Here is a 24,081-nt window from a genome sequence, read left to right on the forward strand (position 1 = left end):
GTTTAGATATATACCTTGCTGTAATAAAGTTATAGGCTTCCAATTAGATTGGCCTGGCGCTTTTGGCAGACGAATTCGCATGTTAGTGTAAAAGGGACGTTCTCGCGCGTGTAGCGAGTGCATCTCGTTTGAAATTTTAATGTATTTACAGAGCGGTTGTGGCGGCTGCGTAAGAATGTTGAGTACCCGGATATTATAGAAGTTGCATCATGTCGTTGGTATTAAATTACAGCGTTGTAAATCAAACCACCTAATGTATTAGTTTGTCCAGTTGAAGCCAGCAACATGTAAGCTAGCAAAATCATTCACACGAAGGGTACTGGGGGTCGTATGACTTCCTGTTAAATAGTATAGTATAGTATAGTGGTCTAACTTTTGCCAGTTAAAGAATAAATGCTAGTTGGTTAGAAGCCTGGAAGGGTGTCAGTATTGTAGACAGGGTAAGCTAGAATGTAGTGAAATGAGTACCAATTTTGACAGAATGATCAGAAACAGTTTAAATACAGTTTTTTTATAATATTATTTTACTCTTCTGGGCCGCACAAAAATAGATGTATCATTACGTTTAGCATATTTGTAGTTTCTTCTTAAATCCTTAGTTTTATTCTAGGTCAAATAGATTTAAATCTAATGGCAGGTGAAGAATTAAACTATTACGCTCAAAAGTATCCGAGTTACAAAGAATTTGTTACTGACGTCAGTACCGCACTGTCCAGCAATTGGAATAAATTGGAAACGTACGATCTTACACCTTCAGGCTGGTGGTCTGTTTTGCGACAGCACGGCTCATGTACAGTAAATGATATCGTTGGTATAATCGCAGCGGCCTATCTATGGACCATCGCCAGAGAATTGCTTACAAAAAATGTTTTTAAGGTAATGTTGAATGCAAAATACCGGATTACATACCGTAAAAGCGTTGGATTTTACAAAATTTCTCAAAAGAGTCTAAACGAATTGGTCACGCGTCATTACAGTTAACATCACACCATAAACACGCGTATACTACAGTGCCAGACGAACCGTAGCCAAGTACATTATGATTATAATACAGTCCGTTTTCACTTGGTTCAAGCATACATTGATGTTTCGCTTAGCCCGGGCAACCGGTTTACAAAATCCAAAGTGACATTTCTAGGCCTATACGTAAATGCCAAGGGTGTAAAATTAGCACACATATTCTGTTTCGATCTCTGATATCAGATATGATCGCTAACACGTTGTTTTAACTTTAGCCACTGGCAAATGCGGCCGGATTGGCAAAAAAGGAACAAGAAAAGGCGCCCGAATGTATGTGGAAGCTAACTGTATCCACAATTGCGTGGTTGTATTCGGCGTTTTTGGTTCTTTACCAATACGATGTTTTTTATCATCCCTCCTTAGCAATTAAAGGTCAGTACATTCACCGTACGGATATGATAACATCAGCATTTTATCGAACGACTCGTGCCAAATAATTTAACGACTCGTGCCAAATAATTTTCGTGATTTACTGTCCGTGATGTAACCGGTTATTACATATACCACGTTGTCGGTGCTGCATGGGTAATACTTCCAGAATGATAAAACTTAAAAATTTACTTTGCAGTATGAGTTATTCTAGCAACAAATAAGTCATATTTACTGTTAAGGCCAAAGTACATTGTAATTTTATTTATAGTAATTTATACGAAATCATATAATACAGAAATTCATGTTTTTAATGTTTATGGTAGTTTAACACATTATATTCTATATTTTCATGTTTTCTAGTCATATAGAATTTAACAATGCCCGTTTATAGTCATGTATAATAGGGTGGGGGAAGACGGGATACCTTTAGCACATGGTATCCAAATATCTTGACCATGTTTTAAACAATTAACAACGGTGTATGAAAGTCGGAAGGGTGCGATTTTATAATTCTTTGAAAATTCTTTGTTTACTCACGGTCGTGGTTTACAGCAAAATGGGACAACAAAATGGAATAATAAGATGTCCCATCTTTCCCCACTCACTATATCATCTAAATAGTTTACGGTCTGATTGTCGTCTGGTATAAGCGTAGGCGACTTTCTTGCTTGCGCGGTATGTAACGAAACTAGTAATTAATTTCAGCGCATGTCAATACTCAATATGTTACGGTCAATTGAAACAAGTGTACTTTAGATTGGAATCTCAAATGTACAGTGCCATGGGATTTGTACATCGCATACGCAGCACAGTTGAGTTTCTACGTACACTCAATATACGCCACCGCAATACTAGATGAATGGCGCAAAGATTCTGTAGTGCTGCTAGTACACCACGTTTTTACTATTTTGTTGCTTTCTTCCTCTTATTTGTTTAGGTAAGTGAAAAATTACTTTACAAATAAACAGACAAAATCTTTACAAATCCCATTTAATATTTATATTGCTCGCTTTTTTAAATTGTTGTCAAGTCACATGTAAAGCATTTTACATTTTGTACGGGATGTATATTGGCCAAAGCGTAGCGACTACAGAACTGTAGGGCTTTTAAAGGAAGTCTGGCAGACACCAATTAACACAGTGTGACTCTAGTTATATAGTAGTACTCAGTAAAATCTAAACTGTACCGGTCGCAGGTATACGCATCTGGGTGCACTCGTTCTATTTTTTCATGACTTCAGCGATATTTTCCTGGAACTTACAAAGCTGACGGTTTATTTAAAAACTAAAGGCGGGGTATGGGAAACTAGATGTGAAACTTTATCTACAGCTGGCTTCATAGCGTTCGGAATCTCATGGTAATTAACTCTTTACATAAATTAGTAGGCTATATATGTACATGACTAGATTAAAATTTTATGGCTGTAATTCCCAAAATTCGTCGTTTACTTCGGTATCTCACATGTTAAAGTTACATAAATTAGTAGACTATTAGCCCGTTCACATGGCCAAAAAAAAGAAGGCATACCGCTTTTTTTTCGGAAAAAGCGGCAAATATTTGCTGAGTCACTTTCAAAAAAGACGGCAAATTCGGACCAAGTCGCGAGGTGGTCCAGACGAGAAAAGTCTCGAAAAAAAGAGGCATTTCACGGTGCGCGCGTCAGTTCACATTTAGCTTTGAGGTTGCGGGTGCTTGTTTTACTATTTGCAGTGAGGGTTTAGACAATGTTTAGTTATAAACTAGTTTAATATATATGGTTTTCAACCAAATACGAAGTTTCAGCTACAAACATTAAGTTTTTCTATCTTTAGGATGCATTTAGTATAAGAAACAGTACCGAATATAGTTTGTACAGGAATGATGATCCTAATTTGGCAATGAGAAAGGATGTGTGGTGCTACTGAACAATTATTAATCAAACTGCCATAATGCAGATGTAGTTGAAATAATGATTTTTTAAGTAAAAAATTGTATGTTGAAACATTTACTTTAAAATATTGATCAAAATGGATGGTGGACAGCAGCACATTAAATTTGTGTCTTAATCACTACTGGACCAAGAGTTTGTAGAAGGTATGTTTGTATATGTCATGAGTTTGTGTTGTGTAATGTAAAACAGGTTGAACATATGCTCAATTTGTTCTGCAGAAAAATTGTCGACAACACCGGTACATTTAGAAGCAAGATGGAAACGAAAGAGTGTGTGAATTACATGTATCAGTTTGGAGAGTGATTTGTAAACCCATCATTTGAAGAAAAGACAACATACATAACATAATACACAGTACTGACATTATACATAGTACTGGGCTGCTAAATCAAAGCAACAAACTAATCTTTGCTTTACCACAAACCAGTGTAATAGTAAAACACAATGTGTGTGTATTTTGTGCACATATGTGTATAATCAAAGCGGTTATTATTATTTACTTTCAATGCCTTTAAAAGCACATGCCTTTAAAAGCACAATCTGTTTTATTTTGTACATCAAATGCACTTTTGTTATTGTTTTCATGGAGTTGTGTTTTGTTATACTTTTCAATAAAACTAAAAACAAAGAACCTGTGCTATATTACAAATTGATTCAGCAGGCACAAGGAATCTCAATTTATAACATGACTAAGTGGTAAGTTAGAGAAAAAAGTTAAGTGGGACTAGCATCTGTTGTGTATATTAGATATATTTATATGTGTGTTTGTGTTATATGTATATTAATACATTGTGGACAGTACATTTTTTAAAGTGTTTATGTTGGTTTCGACTACTTTTCTTTTTTGGCAGTAGTAATTCTAAATTTAAAATCACTCTTAACTATGGGAAAATATTGATTAAATACATTGCGTACATGTGGGGAGAATTAAAATATTCAATTTCGACGTTTAAGAAAACGAGGCCAAATGGCCATGTGAACGCACGTCAATTCTGGCCAAAAATTGCCTCTTTTTTTGGCCTGGCCAAGTTTGGAAAAGTCTCTTTTTCGTTTGGCCATGTGAACGGGCTATATATGTGTAAATGATTAGTTTACATTTTTGTGGCTGGAATTCCCAAGCCAGTTCGTGGATCGGCCTGTGAAATACCGTAACTGGTAACCTTATTTAATTTCTCCCGAATCCCATGACTATTCGTATCAAATGGCATTTTAGGTATATAATAGAGCGGAGTAAGATGGGACCTCCTTTTATCTTATTTTCTCGTCCCATTTGGTACCAAACAAAGAATATTTACAAAATGATATAAATAAATGACTCTAAAAGAGCGCTATTAATTGTTCAAAACATGACCAAGAAATATGAGATTAAGGTGCTACCGAAATCCCATTTTACCCTATGGTAATATGCCCTATTATATGTACAGGTTCGTTTTTCGACTGTACTGGTTCCCACTTAAAGCAATCTACGTTGGTGCTTATGTCAGCTACCTTCGAGAAACTGAAGTGCCACCGTTTTACTTTTTCACGAACGGTTTGATGCTGGCCCTGCTTGCCATACACATTTGGTGGTTTAAGGTAAAGACCATTGATTCTTAAGCTTTTTTGTATGCTTTACCCTTTTATCAAAGATGCTTGTCAGATTTACCCCAATATGTAATATGGCGCTCATATGCGCTTTTTGGCAACGAGTTGTTCAATGTCTGGTAAAGTACTACAATTGGCACATTTTTCTGTCCCGTCAACTGATTTGATTAGTAGCTCATTTACCCTCTAAATACGTGGAATTTACCCCCAGGGGTAAATTTACCCCAGTTTAAGAAACGCTGGTATAGACTAACTTAGGTTAAATGAATTTTCAAACAGTTTTCGCTAATTTCAGAGGAAACAACATTATGACATCACAAAACTACGTATAGTGTGACGACATTTTTACCTTTATTTGACCGGTGTGCTGTTCCTATTTTTATAGCTTGGTACCGCTTATTTACTTACGTAAAGTTACGTTTAACTACGTTTTTACACGTACTGTGTTTTCAGTTCATTGTGCTGATGGCGTACAAAGTGAGCTTCGGAAAAAACAAAGAAGTAAAAGACCCGAGAGAGTATCAGAAGAATGGCGTCACCAGGTATGCCATAACACTCAATCCTAAATGCTAAACTAACAAAACGCCAGCTAAATAAATACAACAAGTGATATTTAACCCTGTTCAAACATATTAATCAAAGTCCAAGGTTATAAGGTTAAAGAGCTCGTTGCACGAAAGTATAGACTTATACACACTTATAACTTTAAAGTAAAATAGTAGGCTGGGTAAAGACAGGACACCATTAGCACATATTATCCAAATATCCTGATTACGTTTTAAACAATTAACAACGGTCTATGGTAGTCGTGAAGATACGTTTTTCTAATTCATTGAATGTTCTTTGTTTACTACCAAATGAGACAAGAAAATAGAATGAAAAGTGTTCCATCTTCCCCCAACCTACTATACATTAATTAGTTACATGTTTACTTCACCAAATATGCGTCTATCTTGTAAATGAGTCTCTTATCTTGTAATTTATTTACAGAAACGGATTTCAGAAGCGAAAACACGCCTAAGCAAAGTCTTAAATGGGTGGCCTTTAATTCCATAACGCTTAAGACCACACGCAATATTCAATCATACTACATTCATTACTATAAACTTTTAATAAGCTGTGCAAAATTTTTAACTTTTGAGGTACTTTTCAAAACTATTTGTTGGCCGTTATAAAAATGGTACATACTTCAAAATCTTCAGAAATGTACTTTCTATTTGCTGTTATTTATTACATTAATTACTTACGCTAATAGCGTTTTAAGTACAATACAACTATAATACAAATGCTAAAAATCTGTCGTTTTAGCTTGTTATCTCACAGGTAAAAATGTAGAAAAAGACCTAAAGGTAACTTTACAGTGATTTTCAAAGGTAAAATTTAGACTTAGGTAAATTTCTATACAAAAAAAACACAATATATTTATACAGTGAAGTAAATGTGTGGTGCAGACGGCGCAGTGTATGCAGAATAACACAGTGCAGGTGAAACACACGAGCTCACATGTAATCTTTGCCGTTTGGTGGACATTATGTTTGAATCACGGGGGAAGTAGCCATATCTTTGCGGGCGCCTGCAGTTGAGATTAACGGTTTAATTAAGCTTGATGTTATTTTGCGCGAGTATATAGGCAGGGCTATAAAATCGAAATTTGGACTAAGGACGAATGAAAAAGTGTATAATAAAGATTTTTTTCCAAAAAAGAAATGTTTGTATAAAACTCAGAAAGTTTAAAACATTGGGCATATTTATCATGATTTGCTTTAATAATTTGTATTTTGTGCTGTCACAAAAGTTCGTAAATTTGTTGTGCATTTATAATTTCCGATATGTTAAGACACAATAAAGACGTTAGTTACAAAATGGACAAATCTAAAAAATTAAAGACGATTCTGTATATAGCCCTGTAAACAAGTAATTGGCCAATGGTTAGCAGTATGGGGAAATCGTTCAAACACGCGGCTTAATAACAGCATTTCTAAGCCCAAAACGTCGAAATACGTCGTAGAGAAAATTGTACATTAAAAAGAGTTAACTTACTAATAGGTGGCGTCTCGGTGCTATCAGTTCGTTCAATAAGTACACTCATTTCAGGGACCGATCTTTAAAGGTAAAATTGTTAATTTTTAAGAGTGGGATTGAAAAACGACAGTTCCTGGGACATATTTTGACTAGAACTGAAAAACTTTAGATAGCTATGATTAATGGAGGCAAATGCTTGCGTGTAAAGCGCCAGTTGGAAACAAGATTTAAAAATGTTTTTTTTTGATAAAAAAAACAAACAAAAATATTTTTTCTTAAATAAAAAAAACAACAAGAAACAAAACTAACCAAAATAAAAAAAATGTGAAAAAACATAGAAAAATGATTTTTTGTTAAAAAAACATAAAAAAAAGATTGTTAAAAAAAACACATAAACATTATATTTAGTTTTTTGTTAAAACAAATAAAAAAATAAAAGATTTGATTTTTTACCTTGATGGTGAAAACGGCAAACCTCTTCCCATGTCTTTACTGGATGCTGCGGATGTCATACTTGATCTTGAAGATCGACCAGTAGGGATGGGAGGAAGAGGAGGTTTAGGGAGGGGAGGAGTGGATGAAAGATCTTCCTCTTCTAATAACTTCTCCTCCTCCGAGAGGATGCGGAGTTCGGATGCTGTTCTCTCGTTTCCAATCTGGGATAATAAACATAAAACATTTACAATCAAAATTTCAAATTAAAAAAACGACGATAAAAATTGTGAATTGAAAAATAAAAATTGCGATTTCAAAAAATTACAAATTTAAACTAAACAACTATTTTAATAAATAACTTTTTTTCTGGTGAAATCCATGAGGTATAGCAGCACACTGGGTTTCGGGGTAATGTGATATTTCTGGCTTAAATATTAGAACCCACAGCGTGTCACGCTGTGGGGTTTCAACCACATAGAACAGAACTTTTAATTTAAAAAATACTCCAAATAAGCCAAAACAAGTTCTCGGCCAAGAACATTATGCGTTGTATGGATATATAGTAGGGTAGGGAAAGATGGGACACGTTTTCATTTTTTTTCTCGACCAATTTGATAGCAAACAGAAAATATTCAAAAAATCATAAAACCGCATCCTTACGACTCTCAGAGACCGTTGTTAATTGTTTAAAAAACGATCATGATGCTTGGATATTATATGCTAAAGGTGTCCCATCTTACCCCACAGTACTATAGATACTTATTACTTACACTTGAGAAAAAAGCTGGTGTTGTCGGCGGGGCGCTTGATTTGTAGTCTGGTGTGCTCTCAGATTTAGTTCGATCGATTTTTGTGCTGACAAAGCTCCCGTTACGCGGTACGCCTGATAAAAGATAACGTTGTTAGATTAGGCGTGAAAATGTACTACGTCATTTTTACTATATATATATATATAAATAGTAGGGTGGGGGAAGATGGAACGACTTTGGCTTATAACATCCAAATATCTTGATCGTGTTTGAAACAATTAACAACGGTCTATGGGAGTCGGGTGGTTACGATTTTATAATTATTTGCGTTTTCTTTGTTTGCTACCGAATCGGACGAAAAATTAGAATGAAACGTGTCCCATCTTCCCCCCACCCACTATATATATATATATATATATATGTGCGGTCGGTGAGTGTGTGAAATTAAATAAGGAGCACATTTTTCAATACAACAAGATAATACACAAATTTTCGCACAGTCTTAGTTAAAAAAAAATTATTTAAAACCACGATACGTGTAATGTAGTGTAGGCGCTAATATAAAGATAATTTGAAAGACAAGGAATAAAACGTGTGGCGTTGCGCAATGGTTAGTGCGCCTGTCTCTAACCAAAAGGTTAAAGGGCCAGAGGTTACTGTTTCACAATTGCTCTAACCGAGTGGTCACTAATGAATTGTCGAAACTGTCAGCCATACAAAAAAAATACATGCGTGGTAAGCAAGGTGTACGAAACAGAATGTTATAACCACTGACGGCCACGCGAGGGTAAACAAGATATATAGTAGGGTGGGGGAAGATGGGACACCTTAACACATAATATCTAAATATCCTGTTTTAAAGAATTAACAACGGTCTCTAGGAGTCGTAAGAATACGGTTTTATAATTCTTTGAATGTTATTTGTTTACTTCAAAATGAGACAATAAAACAGAATGAAAGGGTGTCCTATCTTTCTCTACCCGACTATACTTACATACATTCATTCATTCATGCTTTAAATGGGTGTATACTAACTTGTGTAGCTTCGTAAGTTAAGTACTGCCATGTTCTGTAGTCGATCATTTCCTAGTTTATTCGCGTTCTCCGTCGGTATATAAGCATGAATATTGTTCGTATTGAAGTGGAACTTAGTCACGTCCATTTCCATAATACGTGGCATTTCAGATACAGGTTGAATATTGAATGCACCAGGTGTAGATCTGCGCCATGATAAATGGTATATGAAATTACTGTTGTCGCGGCACAGTGGTTATAGCGCGACGGCCCCAAAGCCCGTCGCTGCTATCATTATTGTGGGCATATGCTGTGTCTTTGCACAAGACACTTAACAGTAATTGCTCCAACCCAGTGGTATCTTACAGGTTGTATAAATTGTCAACTATAGATAAAAAATATTACAAGAAATATACCAAAAAATATAATTTTAAAAAGTTACACACGGGAACGATTTATATCAATTATAACAACCGTGTTATAACGACTGTTGTTATACTGCCATGCGGGGATAAAAGTTACCTTCATTCAATAAAATTTAGTTTGCCGCAGTCGTATAATTTTACCTTCTGGTTTGTCATGGTTTTGAAATAGTCCCATTTTATCGTATTAGAATTAAATGATAAAATAAAAAATACGTAACCAAATATGTTAAGGTGTGAAATGATTTCAAAGTTGCAGATAACGCTGGTTAAAATACACTGAGTACAACGTGGATATTTAAGGTAAAGAATGTGGAAACTTATATACCTCTTGTCTTGTTGTGTAAGTCGAGGCGTGTTGACGTTTTTCGACAACGAACTATCAGTGTTCCACATGCGTACTGTGCTTTCTTTCGTCAGGCCTATAAACCACGAATGCTTATTATATGTGGGTGAGGCCCCACAGCGTGACATGCCATGGGTCCTAGGATTTAGGCCGTGATTGGCCCATTACAAGAACACTCTAACAAGTTCTATTTCTGAAAAAACTTTGGATAAAATTTAGGTGCATATAAAACGTAAATTCTAAAGTGAATTTATTCTTGTTTTGCTTGAATTTTAACAAAACTTCTGGGTTTTGGAGTAATGAGCTTACTCTGGCTTAAATCCCATAGGTCCCATGCCTTGCCCTGTAAGAGCACACCCATATAAAATAAATTAACAGAATATTCAAGACATCGTACCTGCTACAGTTAAGGGGTCCTGAGATTGGTTTGTTGCAGCAGGTGCAGTCATTACTGCAGGATTTGTGGCGAAACTGATTCTTGTGGTTCTTGCTGTGGAACCATGAGGGGCAGACTTGAGAATATTCACTAAAAAAACGATTTTTTTTTAATGTGTGATAATAAAGAAAAATACACTCATACTACAAAGTTTTTTGGTACTAAACAAAGAACATTTACAAAGTTTTTGGTACTAAACAAAGAATTTTTATTTTATGACAATAACAATTTCAAAAAGAGCGTTGGTAATTGTTCTAAACACAATCAGGAAATATGGGATATAGGTGTCAACGATATCCCATTTCGCCTCACGGTACAAATGACATATAGATTTTAAAAAGCACAATTTTACATTGTAGGGGGTCTGCTTGGTACGGCAATTGCTTCGTTTGTTGTTTGTTGTTGTGCATGCGTTGTAGCATCGCCTCCATTTGGTATTTGTTAAAACGAGTGCTGATTTTACCCGTGTATCTGCGTTGCGTGTAATAGTGGTATGAATAATTGAACGTGCGGTGAATAAGGAATACTGCGGTCGTGGGCAATTGGAGATAACGGTACATCCGTGGTATAACAGCAATTACTTTCAAGTACAAATACTGATGGAATAGAATTACAATTTTTGTAATGGCGTTTTAGGTTAATTGTTGTAATGGTATTTTTAAATGACACTTGCAATTAAATAAATGTGAACTTATGTAAGTTATGCCATGCAACAAAACGGATAAGTCTATAAAACCTGGCATATTTTAAAAGGAACAATTATCCATTTGCATATGGGCGCGTATATAGCCATTCATATAAACAGTTTTTTTTTTAATATAACAGAAACTTACTTTTTTGAGGGACCTTTTCCTTTGTATGATACAACCGGTTTAATCAGGAAAACACCGGTTATATATTCAAGTCGCTGGAGCGCGTCAGAGAGCACAGCTGCAAGACGACGTCGTTCTGACGTCATTTCGTCCATTTGTCGACCCCACGTTTGTGCTCGTCGTCTTTGAATTACTTCCATTTGCTCTGGAAACAGGGGGGAAACGGTACAGTCAGTGGTACAACCAGAAAAATACGAGGAGGTAGGTTAAGGTGCGTATTTACTCCAACGATTTTTTGTTAATTTTTCTTTTTTTTTATTGAGGAAAAAAACCGTTTGGCTGCGACGCTGGGCACAGTATAGGGTGGTACGGTAAAGTCCGTGTTTTTTATTTATACTCGATAAACTAAGAAAGCCAAAGTTAAAAGGGTTAGAGAGTCTGGGTTATTGGATAAGTGGTTAAGCATTATTGGCTGTTAATTGCCGTGTAGGAACACTGTGTTATTGTTTTCTTGTTGCGATTACCAAATTCAACAATATATAGAGTAGGCTAATCGTCGGGTGAACACTTCATCGTTGTGTCGGAATAAAGGAGTCAATAACTGTTGAGCTGGGGGCTAGTCGTAATCGTGACGGGATAGATAAGGTACAGGATCGAGCACGCGAGGAGAGCATTATCTTTGACCACCCCCTACAATTTTTATTAAAGGCCATGGACATGTGCTGCTATTTAAAACGAAAAATATAAAATGGTGTAATTTATTTATCTTCACGTGGCGGGACAAAGACAGTCTTTGTAATAACACAGATGTTCTGTTCCATACACTTCGTGGCCGTCCACGAATTACCACGTGTGTAACTTTATAGGTGACTATTTTGAGTTTTTTTGTACGTCACAAAAATTTATACATTACGTCACAGTACTTCATATGTTACGTCATAATACCGAGGATAGAGAAAACTTCTGACGTCACGAGGTTGCTGTTTCTAACATTTGTTTCAATAACTTTCATCTTGCTGTGATGGACCAACTTCTTCGCTAAGTGTTGAATACGACGAGCAGGAATAGCATTGTAAGCGTCCATTGTCATTATCACTGACTCCAATGTTTCCTGAAAAAAAAATTAATAAAAAATTTAAAAAACTAATTTTGGCAATTTTAGTTTTTAGTTTTTTAAGATTAAAACAGATGCTTTTATAAATAAAAAAAAATCTACAGTTTGTTTTGTAGTTTTTAAAAAGGTCAAAATAAAGAACATTTTGTAAAAAATCAAATTGTTGGCAATGTTGCAACGTCTGGAGCAGAATAAAGACAGACACTCCCTTTGTTGTGGCGTATACTGATGTTCACCAAAAACAAAACGTATATGCTTAAAATGGAATATGCTACGGGATTTAACACAGCTAATCCAAATAAATATTTTATCTAATGCAATTCTGTTTACAAGTTTTATTATTAAATGTCTGCGAAATTCTAGTAAGTTTTGAGAATAACAACAAAAAAAACAGAGGGCACTGCAATTAATTCAACAGCTACTTTCATAATATTTCAGTAAATTATTACTTAATAAATTGTCATTCAACATAAAACATTTAAGTCCAGGTTACGTAAAACATCTTACTTGAGTTATTTTTCCAACAGCGGCAGATTTCTTTAATTCTTTAGAATTGTGCTCAGCGTCCAACCTAGTGAACATTACTGTAAGACTGGAGTCTCCAGTAGGTGGTGCTGTGGAGCTTTTCCCTGCGAGCGCGGAGAGACGACCAGCAGGCGAAGACGGAAAACCGCTTCCAGATGTCTGTATGTGACATTTGAGTTAATAATGGGCGAAAAACACGAAATTTAAACATACTACTTTCTGTATCAATTATGCAAGATTACTAAAGACTCCTAAATACAGAGAACTAAGGTTTTTTAGTTACAGAGAAACAATACACATGGAAATATGCGTTATTCCTGTGTAATAAGCGAAAAGTACGAAATGCAAGGCAAGAGCCGCAAGACTATTGAAAAAAACAAATTGTAAAAGGGTTTGTACATATACAGCAACAATACCCAAATAAATAAAACTGACGTTTTCGTTATAATACGAATATAAATGGAAAAAAATCGACGAACATAAAACATGTAAATAACTGATACAGCATACTTTAGTCTAAAAAGACTGCAGAGTCCAGTCGTAAATCAAACTGACATTTTAGAAGCAAATTTTATCTCTGACATAAAGCGCTCAGGAAATTGAACGCGAAATTAAATAAAGCGACACTTTTGGACGTCCATCGGCCACGAACTTGCCGTATTTGGTATGGAACGGCTAAATAGGTCAAACGTACGAAAACGCCTTTTAACTCACCCCAGCAGCTGTTGTATTCCCCCGCTGTGTTTCACTTAACGTGTTCTGTAGGTGCATGATCATAGCAGCGTCGTGCTGGGCTCGTTTTTCATGCTCAGTGCGGGCGTCAGATAATTCACGCTGTAAAAGGTGCACAAAAAAAAACACTGTATACGCCTTTTAAACGATATTGTATATTGTACACCATATACGCTAAATTTTGTATATTGCAGCTAACAGTGCTACTATACATCAACGTCGCTCACAGGACACGTTTTCCATTTTCCATTACATCATCCAGGTATTTCCCAGTGAGTGAATTATATTATGAATATTTCATGATAAGGCACACGTACCTGCAGCTTGGCCGCTAAGCTGGCTACTTCTTCGTGTGTGCCAGTCGTTATTGGCACTGGCTTCGTCTCGTTTAACGCGTCCACCACACAGCGATTAATTACCGCTAAACTTTGTTCGACGGATTCCGCCATGCTAGACACATATAACTGGATCTGTGTTTTGGGAAAAAAAAAGTTAAAATTTTTAATGTAGAATTTTTTTTTAACGCATTTTGTTATAAAATACGTAAGCGCTTGGGTTTTTGTTTGTGGAAATTTGTGCTACGATTTTAAACAATGTTCACAAAAGGAACCTGAACTTTAATCACATTTGACGCATTTTGTTACAGAAACGCCAGACTGTATTTAAAGCTTTGTTTAGCAGTTATATAAGAACTTTCTATAGCGTGCAAAAAATTCAAGGTTTGGACTGAAATTGGCCCGTTACCCCGACACACAAGGTGCTACAATCCATTAGTGACCGCTGGGTTAAAGCAATGTCCGTTAAGTGTCTTGCCCTGGGACACATAAGCCGTCAATGGTAGCAGTATTGAGCTCTTCTGCGCAGTGATGTGTGGCGCATGCGCAATAGCTCTCGGGGCAAATTCAACGTCCAGTATTATTGAAAGTGATAATAAAAATCTTGGTATATTTTGTTAATTACCTGATCGTCACTAGTGTTGTACTTTGAAGTAAGGATTGAATTGATAGAATATGACTTCGTAAAATGGGCCGAGTGTCGAGCCATTTCCTGGGCCATCTAAAAAATTAAGTAAATGTTATGTTTTTTTTATATATTAGATTATCGTAAAATGGTTCATGCTTTCATTCTGATTTTTTTCTGTCCAATTTGGTAGTAAACAAAGAATATTTACATTATTATATAACCGTGTCCTCGTGGCCTAAAAAAACGTAAATTCTCAATAAGTTGATTGGGAAACTTTAAGGGCTTTATAAGCCACAGCACTATATGTTTTGGTACTTACGGCGTCTTTAAACTGCACGACGGCACCATAGCAGCGTAAGAACTCTTCCAAAAGCCCGGTATCGAACACCGTCTGTCGATAAAACGAAAATCAATTCGACGTCCCAAAATACGTGAATCAATCGTTATAACATGACAACTAATTGAAAACGACGGAAAGAAGAAAAATATGTTAATTTTTGGCGGTGAAATTCGAATAGATTAAAAATTCATACTTAAGAAATATATTTCGTTAAAAAAATTGTCATATAGAAGGGTGGGGGAAGATGGGACGCCTTTTCATTCTGTTTTCTCGTCCCATTTGGTAGTAAACAAAAAACATTCAAAGAATTTTTAAACCGTATGGTCACGACTCTCATGGACCGTTCTTAATTGTTTAAAACACGATCGGGATATTTAAATATTATGTGCTAAAGATGTCCCATCTTCCCCCACCGTACTATACATTTCGCTATTACTTTATTCGTGCGTCTTGGTTAAAAAAATATAAGAAAGAACATTTGGTTTAGTATGTGGTGCTACAAAAACGTAACAGATAAAATCAAGTCCAACTAATTGTATAATAAAACTTTTCGCCTAAACGGCATCGTCAGTCTTTTATTCAAATAGAATCAATCATTGGGTTTAGGATTAATTTCAAATTTGTTTGACACCTTAAGTTGTGGAGTGTCTGCTCCACCTGCACTCTGTAGTCTCTCACGTTTACGGTTATTGATTGCTTCTCGTTTCTCAGCGATCTTTTGCCTGTAAGCGCTGGCAAGGGACCGGCGGCTGGTTGCTGCAGATGTCGGCTTTGAGATAGCGGTTGGGGAACCGCTGGTGGTTGGAGCTGTTTCAGAAGCCTGGAATGTTAATGTGCGATGTGAATTTTGAATTAAATTAAGTAAAACTTAACAATACCAAATGTGAGTCACTTTGAAGCGGTATAGATTGCGGTAAAATTTTATTTGATTTAAAATTTTATATGAAAAATTGTCAGAAAATTAAACGTGAGAAAATTTGTAAAATTTATAATTAATTAATAAATTAATTTTAAATTTAATTTTTTTTGCATGGGAAAAAAACTTGAAAACAGTTGGTTTTCACAAACAAAAAAATTGTATTGGTTTAAGTTTTACTAAATAGTGCTGATATTAAATGATTATCTGTTTATATTTGCACTACATTACTACCTATAATCTGGATTGCACAATAAAATCATTGAACACACAAATAGTTAAAAAAATGTGCTTTGGCATAAACTATACAGATTTTAATTTAAGAAATATAAACTTTAAGTAACGGTGTTGGTCACTTACTTTTGTTTCAGCAAGTGACTTTCCTTCTTCATCACTATGATGAGATTCAACAACTTCTCTGTTTTCCATCAATTGCTCTAAGAAGTTTTAAAACATAAATGTATATAACCGAATACATTTTAACATTTTAACTGTATTTTTATGGCAAAGTTTGTGATGTGTTAACGCCATGGACATGATGCATTTGAAATCTATTGCCTACAGCCTTTCATACTTGCTAGATGGAAAAGATGTAGATTTACATGCTGCAGAGTGCAGACTTTACCTTGTGGAAAACTCTTGGCATTTATTACAGTAATTTTCTAAGGTGTTTCAAATCATGTAGCAACTACATTGTCATAAATAGCACCAAATTTTTAGTTGATGATCGTCGCTTTCTTTCACTTACCAGCTTCTAGTTGTTCTTGTTCAGCAGCAAACTCTTCCAGATTCCTCATGGCTTCCTCTGCATCTTCCTCCGCTGCTTCCTGGGATTAATAAGAAATAAACGTCATCTTTAAATACCAATGCTATCATTATCAACAAAAACAAATGATGAAAATCAACACATGATCAAGAAGTCAACAACTAATAATCAATCAATATAAAATCAACAACAAGAGATCAAAATCATTAACAGTAAAATTATCCCGAAAACTGACAGTTTTTTTTATTGATTTGACATAAACACATGTAAGACCAAAGTGAAAAACTACAAGTGTATCCAAATGCACCAGAAACAAATAAAAAAAAACAAATAAAAAAATGACCTAAAAACAGATATAAAAAAAATGCTGAAAACCTGAAATTTTATTACATTTATATTTTCAATATGATAAAAATACCTGGAGGAGTTTGAGTTGCTCAATGTGAGAGAGGAGTCTCGCTCTCTCCTCTTGCCACTTCCCTGCCTCCGATGCCACGCTCTGTTGAAGCATATTTGCAGCCTGGAGATTTTCCGTGAGACGAGCGACCTCCTGTCTCGTTTTCTCTCGATATTTTATAAAACTTGCAGCAACTTTCTCGCTTGGTAAGCTGGACTAATAAAAACAACAACTTAAAGTTAAAAAACCTAAAATAAAAGTCTTACTTTACCTGTACAGACCTATTTTTCTTACGTAGTCCCTTATTTCACAATGTAGTTAAATAAAAGCAAAGCTAAAAAATGTACGCCCATACTGCCACATGAACATTATTTAACATCCAGAATAAAAGTAATGTGTATGTGTCTGGCAAAGCAAAGCAGAGCTATAATGATGTCTATATACTGTACCCACTATTATATACCTACAAGATCTACAACTACAAGTATGGAATAGCGACTTGTACAAGATTTCATAACGGTAGCATTAAAACCTTAACCCTACAATGCTACACTAGTAAACTGTATTAGTTCAGCAAATAAGCGCAACCAATAATCAGTATTATATTGTATTATATTGGTCTTTCCATAAAGCACAAACTAACCCAATATTCCTCATTAAGAAGATCTTCATCAAACTCATCATCTGCATCAAGTGGAGCAGTGCTGCAAGGTGTTAGAGGTTTTTTCTCACTGGAAACACTGGATGTTTCATATGTGGAAACAAGTTTTCCTGAAAAAAACAAGGTATACTATTCAATTTTACCAATTATTTTATACTGAATGCTAAAATGCGACTTATCTTCACAAAAACAGAAACTTTATTAAGAATGTCTTTCAAAGGAACTGTATTCTTAACCCATAACTGACCTATTTGTAGCCACTTTAATTTATACCCAAAACAGAAGTATCCATTTATTCATATAGATGGGACACCTTTTCATATTATATTCCCGTCACATTTGGTAGTAAACAGGAACATTCAGAAAATTAAAAAAAAAACAAAAAAAACGTATCCTTACAAATCCTAAAGACAGTTGTTAATTGTTTAAAACACGACCAAGATATTTGATTTTTATGTGCTAAAGGTGTCATATCTTCGCCCACCGTATTATACATATGTAAGAAACACATCTGCCAAAATCATACAAAAATAGCAAATGAGATCTTAATCATATCATAAGGTAGTATGGCCTGCAACTGTAAAGGTATCAATAAAAATTTAAATCCACCTTTAGTGGACATGGATGATGGTTGACGACTTATTTGTTGATCTTCTTTTTCCCATTGTTGTGTCTCGTCTTCACTCATCTCCATTTCCTAAACATCAAATATTAAATATATTTTATATTCCATGCTAGACAGGTATGATATAGATCATAAAGTGGGTTAATAGTGGGTAGGGCATTCATTGCATTTCAGTTGTGTCTTTGAAAATTAAAAAAAAAAAATTAAGATATGTAAATTTGTAACAATAGTTCAGAATTAAATGCTCTAGGTTCAGGTGTATTTTGGTTTAATTCAATGCAAACTAAAATATTTAAATGTATAAGTTGTTCGAAGCAACATATTCCTATTTATTCTATGCTATAGAGATTCTGTAGTGCAACAGACAACCTGGGATATAGCCAGAGTTGGTGTCAATATAGGATTATTAGATAATATAATGTACTTTTTGTATGATAATATATTTTACTTTTTTTTCAAAGAAATTATTTACCGCTTTAAGCTGCCTGATGTCAACTGATGAAACTGTGGAAACTGATGTCATTTTTTTTCTTTTTATCAAACTACCACAATATCATTCCTGCTTTTATGGCAATCTATGGAAAATATAAGAAAACAAACTGAGTAAAAACTGTATAACATCTGTCTTCCTACAGAATAATATAGTGTCTTAATATCCTTTTCTTTTTTTTTCAAAACTTTAAAAATTAAGCATAAACTGATCAAAAACTATGTACTGTCTTGTTAGGTTATATAGTGTCTTAATATCATTTTCAGCTTTTATTTAATTTTTCTAAAAATAAAGCCTAAAACTGAGCGAAAATTGAGATAGTTCTGTTCTTATAGGTCATATAGTGTCTTTATATTATTTTCTGTTTTTATTTATTAAAAAAAAGTAAAGCTTGAACTGAGCCAAAATTGAGGTACTTCTGCCTGATTCTTGATCACATAGTGTCTTTCATTAGGTTGCCAGGTTATAATGGTATCATCTTACGCTCAATGAAATTTAATCTTTTCTGTTCTGCTCCAGTCTTTATCTAAACACTTCACAACAAATGTGTGGCTTATAGAAGCCACATTTATATTCTAGTATTCATTCGCCTGTTTCGTGAGCGTAAATAATTGCTGCCTCAAGCTAGTCATCATACTTCATTAGGTAATTTATGGTTTAATATTGACTCCTTCACAATATTGGCGCAAGTAGAATAAACAAAAATACTTTGTGATTCTTCAGTGTAAAGATCAATTGCTTGGTTTTGAGTTACATTTTTGTTGCAGCGTTTCAGTATTTGTGTAGCTGTATGCTTATAAATGCATATCTTAGTTGAAAAATGGAAAAAGTATATATATTAATAATAGATTCAACCTTTTCTAGGACCCGAACATATAAAATAGCTTAGATTTACAGTAGTGGTAAGCAGATTGAGCAGACTTCAGTAAAATGTTCGTAAATATTTACATAAACAATAGTGCAAACTGGTCTGTAATAATATCTTCAAAATAACATGATTTTACACTTTATAGGATATATATATACATATTTTTATAAAAAAATTTCAGGACCACGTACCAGTATATCAGATATATGGACTCTGCATTCCTCTTTCCAATTCTGCAATTCCTCTTCATGTACATTGTGTATTTGTTGGATTTGTACTTTATATTGCTCAGCTAATTCTGAAGTTTGTGTTTTAATGACTATGTTAGAAAAAAATCAACAGCCAAACAGCAGTTGTTAAAACATGCTATGGATAAAATATGTGTGAAACAGTTTTGGCTAAAAAAATGATTTTTAAATTAGAGTAATTAGGTATCAAAAGAGTAACAAAAAACTTTTTTCGATAAAGAAGATGCAACTTAAATAGTAGTGCTAAAAATAATCTTAATTTAAGAGGTTTTTGAGCATTAAAAAAATTGTTACTTTTAAATGAACAGGTTGACGTATAGAAGTTCATAAACAGACACATCACTGTATTGAGAGTAATTAAAAAAGATGTAAGTTAAATCTTTGTACACATGAAACAAGCACTTGATTGTGTTTTACTGTTTTAAATGAAAATTATCTTACTTAACACAGTCCAACAGTGTATCCAAATTAAAATATTAATAAAAAAATGACATAGTCTTTTAGACAAAAGTTCAAACTAATTTCCAATAAATAATCTTAAATTATCTTGTTTGTGTACTTAATTGTGCATTCACACGTGGTTATTTTTTGTTTAAGACACCCACACAAGCTGTGTTAATAAGTTGAAACACACCACACACAGTGAAAATTGTAGTTAAAATACCAATTGTAGGTATAGTTAGTAAATCACATTATTTCACACTGCTGGGTTGTCTAACACCATGCTTTGCAAAAATAGTGTTTTAATTTGTTTGAATGCAAAATAATGTGTTAAACACATGCACAAAAACACACTTACTGCTTTTCAAAGGTGGCTGGGAGAAGCAAAATGAATAATAAAAAAGTATATATATATAAAACAAAATATATATTAATGGACTGTACATATATTTATTAATATAACTATTAAATAAATAGCTTAATACACTTCATAAAAAAAACTTTCAAAAAGAAATTTTTAATACAAAGTCACAAATTTTCCAGAATAAAAAAAAATAAAAACACTCACCTTGTTTTAGTTCTGGTAATTCCACTTCTTCTGCGTTTAATTTTACTTTCATTCTCTTTAGCTCCACCTAATGAAATACAAACGCTTAGCGCTAAACTCGATCTAAGACACATTAAACGTATGCATTTGCTTTTGCAAAATTTGTCGTTTTTTTTTATTTTTAATTTTTTTTTAAATTATATATATATATATATCTATTTATTATTTTACTTTTTTTATTGTTTTTACATTATTATTCTAAATTAAAGCCGCTTTCATTTCCAACACGATCTGACTCACCACAGCAGCTTCTCGTATTTCTTTTAATCTCGTTCCAACTTCTGACGCATTGGTGACCACAGGCTGATCTTTACTTGTTTCTTTCATCTCTAATTCTCTTCTCAAGTCCTCCACTTCAATTTGGAGCAAGTTTCTCTCTTGTTTTAAATCTTCTTGCATGCGTTCGTAAGTTTTCTGAAATTTGAAAAAAAATGTTTTTTTACTGTAGGGTAGCTATTATATTAACTATAAAACTTCTTAAATTAGATCCATTTAGCAAAGGTTAGCTCTTAGCCATACAACTTCATAAGGTTAAATACGTTGACATAAGGTTGATAAACAAAACGAGGTCATATTTTATTGTGTTGCTAAGTTACAGATCATAAGTTGATTAAAAACAGTCGCACCTTCAAAACTGATTTTGTATTTTTTTTTTAAATCTCATAGACCCCATACATTCTGCATATGAGAATTTATAAAAACTGCACCATTGTTTGAACTGTACAAGAATCAGCACCTAACTTCAAAGAGTCAACACATAAGTTAAAAAGGTCCAATATATACCCGTGCATAGTGCATACCCAGTGTTAGGTGCCTAACATGTACAAATTTAACTTCTACCAACCTTGCTCATGTCAATTTGCTTCTTTAAATGAGTAATTTCAACTTTCTTAGCATCAACTTGCATGGTAGCTTGTTGCAGTCTATCTTCTTTTAATCCAAAATCTGAAAGAAGTTTTACCAATACCATTTCATTTTACCCGCATTTTAACTTGCATAGTGTGTATACCTTGTTGAAAGTTGAGCAATTTTTCCTTCATTTTCTGCACTTCATCTTTTGCATGATGCAGTGCTTTTTCAAGTTTTTTTTTAGTTCTGTTAAAAATTAAAATGTATAAAAACTTTTTTTCCATAAAAAAATAATATACAAACGATTTCTATGACACTATTAAATTAAACACTATGAAAAAACTCTTGTTAACAATATAAAATAAAGAGGTCAACCATAGGGCTATTGCCACGTACTAACAGTCAGTTATAAGTTAACTGCACATGTACCTTGTCAAAGGTTTTAAACACTGGCAGTGCAACTTGATTGTATTTTACATGATAATAAAATATATATATATATATTTTGTTAGAGTTAAAATTGATTATAATTTAGGCTATATATATATACAAATAACTAAATTCATTACCATTAAATAAAACAAAACTTTTTTATAAAATAACCAAAGTAAAAATAAGGTACCAGATTTTCTCAATATGGGAAAATCACCACTATATATACTAACTTACTTGTTTGACTTGCTTGAAGTTAGAGAATGCATTTGATCCATACAAAGTATTACATCCCTGCTTACATCATTCAGTCTTCCTACTGCTCCCTCCATTGAATCCAGAGCATCCTGAACACTGGAATGAATGGATTCTAGGTAAGAATCGGAAGATGAGAGTTCCTGCTCTTCCTCACTCCCCTCCGGAACAGAGTAGGTGTTGAAGAACTAGAAGTAATATAGTGTTTACTTGACTTTTAGAAAACTATAGGGAAAATCATATTATTTAAAGAAAAAAAAGGAATCAACAGCAAAACAGCAGTTGTTAATACCTGCTATGGGTAAAAAGTGTGGGAACGAGTGTCAGTTAAAAAGCATGGTTGATGCACTCAAAAAGAAATAATATTATTCATTTAGCATATTCGACTAAGCAATGGTTGACATAGCCTGCAATGTGAGGATTATTATTAACCTATTAAGCAAGAGGTTTATATATAATATATAAATAATATAGCGCACTTTTTTAAAAATGGACATATACTGTCAATACACATCCCGATGTTACATTCTTTGAGATATTAATATTATAGGTATAAATATATTTATGGTAAAAAAATGAGACAAATAAATTGTTTGGTGATGTAAACCTCATACAACTGTGACAGGATGTCGGCACGTTCATTGCACAAAGTTTGGTATCCAACTATAAATATTGTTAGCTTTTGTTGATACTTGTTTTTTAAGATGTCATCTTTAAGAATTGCTTCTAGTTCTTCCTATCGAAAAAAGTAAAGGACAACCATCAACGTAGGGGTGTAAAATGAGATTATAATATGTTCGTACTATTGTGGCCTACTGTGTCTTTGAGTAGACAGTAAAAAACAAGCCAAATAACAAACACATAAAATGTTAAATATATGGTAAATCTTCAGCTGGCACAAGGTCTATGAAATGGGATATAGGTTACATGTTATATGTCGTTGCCAGTCTGCAGATTATGGCAGGTGCACAAGCGATTTTGTTTACAAACTTTCGGTTATGCACGCCATAATTTGTTCCATGTGCGCCAATTAATTAATTAAACAATGAAAAAACACGTATTAAATTAGGTAGGATTTCCTAACGTGGCTTTTAAATACACATGCTTGCACGCCGATTTTTGATGATAGCACGCGGGCACATGAAAAATAACCTTCATGCATGCGCGAGATCTCGTCAGGAACTGCCATACTCTGCAGGCTGGTGTCGTTGCCCAATCACACAAAGATAAATAAGTTTCATTCATTCAATAAACCAATACCCACCATGTCAGACACTAGTTTCATATTATCACTCAGTGACTTTGCAACTTTTGTACTGTCATCATAATCTTCTAGAGTCTAAATAAAGAATTAAAATATTTAAAGCTTAATCGCATATACTTACTAGCTACCGTAACATTGAATAAAAATCATTTAAAAAACATTTCTTAAAACTTATTTAGCCTTACATTGTTTATTCGCATTTGTATTTCATTCAGCTTTTCTTTTGTTTTAGCTTGTTGTCTGGCTGCTTGCGATTTCTGCAGCTTTTGCATAACACTAGCAGCAGCGCCATGGACCAAAATAGGATCTTCCATCTTTTACACCTGTAGACTTGTTTTATAAGCCTGTTCAATACATGGGTAATCCTTTAGCTGGTGGCCACCTGAAATTTTGGTTTCAAAATGTTCTATAGCCCTCACTGATACCTGCTGTCTAATTTTTTTTTC

At 34.0% G+C, this 24,081-nt stretch overlaps 2 protein-coding genes and 1 long non-coding RNA gene across 9 annotated transcripts in view; 2 read left to right on the plus strand and 1 right to left on the minus strand.

The window, feature by feature from the left end:
* Positions 1 to 24,081, minus strand: part of LOC149736611 (uncharacterized) — a 32,831-nt gene that overhangs the window by 2,328 nt on the left and 6,422 nt on the right. The window contains exons 2-31 of one of the 7 annotated variants that reach the window (XM_089877253.1): positions 23,821 to 23,958; positions 23,636 to 23,710; positions 22,979 to 23,107; positions 22,354 to 22,559; positions 21,845 to 21,930; positions 21,680 to 21,780; positions 21,076 to 21,249; positions 20,797 to 20,863; positions 19,731 to 19,837; positions 18,166 to 18,253; positions 17,539 to 17,666; positions 16,917 to 17,111; positions 16,481 to 16,559; positions 16,093 to 16,169; positions 15,448 to 15,636; positions 14,796 to 14,867; positions 14,474 to 14,569; positions 13,831 to 13,983; positions 13,496 to 13,615; positions 12,764 to 12,940; positions 12,088 to 12,253; positions 11,164 to 11,347; positions 10,683 to 10,801; positions 10,292 to 10,420; positions 9,877 to 9,970; positions 9,148 to 9,332; positions 8,134 to 8,246; positions 7,382 to 7,584; positions 6,947 to 7,008; positions 6,410 to 6,479 (exon numbers count right to left, since the gene is read on the minus strand). In XM_089877253.1, coding sequence (XP_089733379.1) covers positions 6,436 to 6,479; positions 6,947 to 7,008; positions 7,382 to 7,584; positions 8,134 to 8,246; positions 9,148 to 9,332; positions 9,877 to 9,970; positions 10,292 to 10,420; positions 10,683 to 10,801; positions 11,164 to 11,347; positions 12,088 to 12,253; positions 12,764 to 12,940; positions 13,496 to 13,615; positions 13,831 to 13,983; positions 14,474 to 14,569; positions 14,796 to 14,867; positions 15,448 to 15,636; positions 16,093 to 16,169; positions 16,481 to 16,559; positions 16,917 to 17,111; positions 17,539 to 17,666; positions 18,166 to 18,253; positions 19,731 to 19,837; positions 20,797 to 20,863; positions 21,076 to 21,249; positions 21,680 to 21,780; positions 21,845 to 21,930; positions 22,354 to 22,559; positions 22,979 to 23,107; positions 23,636 to 23,710; positions 23,821 to 23,949 — 3,747 coding nt within the window. In that variant the 5' untranslated portion in view covers positions 23,950 to 23,958 and the 3' untranslated portion in view covers positions 6,410 to 6,435. Of the gene's footprint in view, positions 1 to 6,113; positions 6,480 to 6,946; positions 7,009 to 7,381; positions 7,585 to 8,133; positions 8,247 to 9,147; positions 9,333 to 9,876; positions 9,971 to 10,291; positions 10,421 to 10,682; positions 10,802 to 11,163; positions 11,348 to 12,087; positions 12,254 to 12,763; positions 12,941 to 13,495; positions 13,616 to 13,830; positions 13,984 to 14,473; positions 14,570 to 14,795; positions 14,868 to 15,447; positions 15,637 to 16,092; positions 16,170 to 16,480; positions 16,560 to 16,916; positions 17,112 to 17,538; positions 17,667 to 18,165; positions 18,254 to 19,730; positions 19,838 to 20,796; positions 20,864 to 21,075; positions 21,250 to 21,679; positions 21,781 to 21,844; positions 21,931 to 22,353; positions 22,560 to 22,978; positions 23,108 to 23,635; positions 23,711 to 23,820; positions 23,980 to 24,081 lie in introns of those variants that run through there. The other 6 variants (XM_089877249.1, XM_089877251.1, XM_089877252.1 and 3 more) reach the window with 6 other exon arrangements.
* LOC149736612 (ceramide synthase 1-like) lies at positions 575 to 6,201 on the plus strand. The gene is made up of 7 exons (XM_089877331.1): positions 575 to 876; positions 1,236 to 1,392; positions 2,149 to 2,329; positions 2,588 to 2,749; positions 4,747 to 4,897; positions 5,360 to 5,448; positions 5,897 to 6,201. The coding sequence occupies exons 1-7, from the start codon at positions 631 to 633 to the stop codon at positions 5,925 to 5,927; spliced, it is 1,017 nt and encodes a 338-aa protein (XP_089733457.1). The 5' UTR covers positions 575 to 630; the 3' UTR covers positions 5,928 to 6,201.
* On the plus strand, positions 2,756 to 3,953 carry LOC149736613 (uncharacterized). The gene is made up of 2 exons (XR_016384972.1): positions 2,756 to 3,465; positions 3,541 to 3,953. It is a non-coding gene; the product is annotated as an uncharacterized LOC149736613 (long non-coding RNA).

Source organism: Ciona robusta, chromosome 4, assembly GCF_009617815.1.
Source record: "Ciona robusta chromosome 4, ASM961781v2".
Classification (NCBI taxonomy): Eukaryota; Metazoa; Chordata; class Ascidiacea; order Phlebobranchia; family Cionidae; genus Ciona; species Ciona robusta.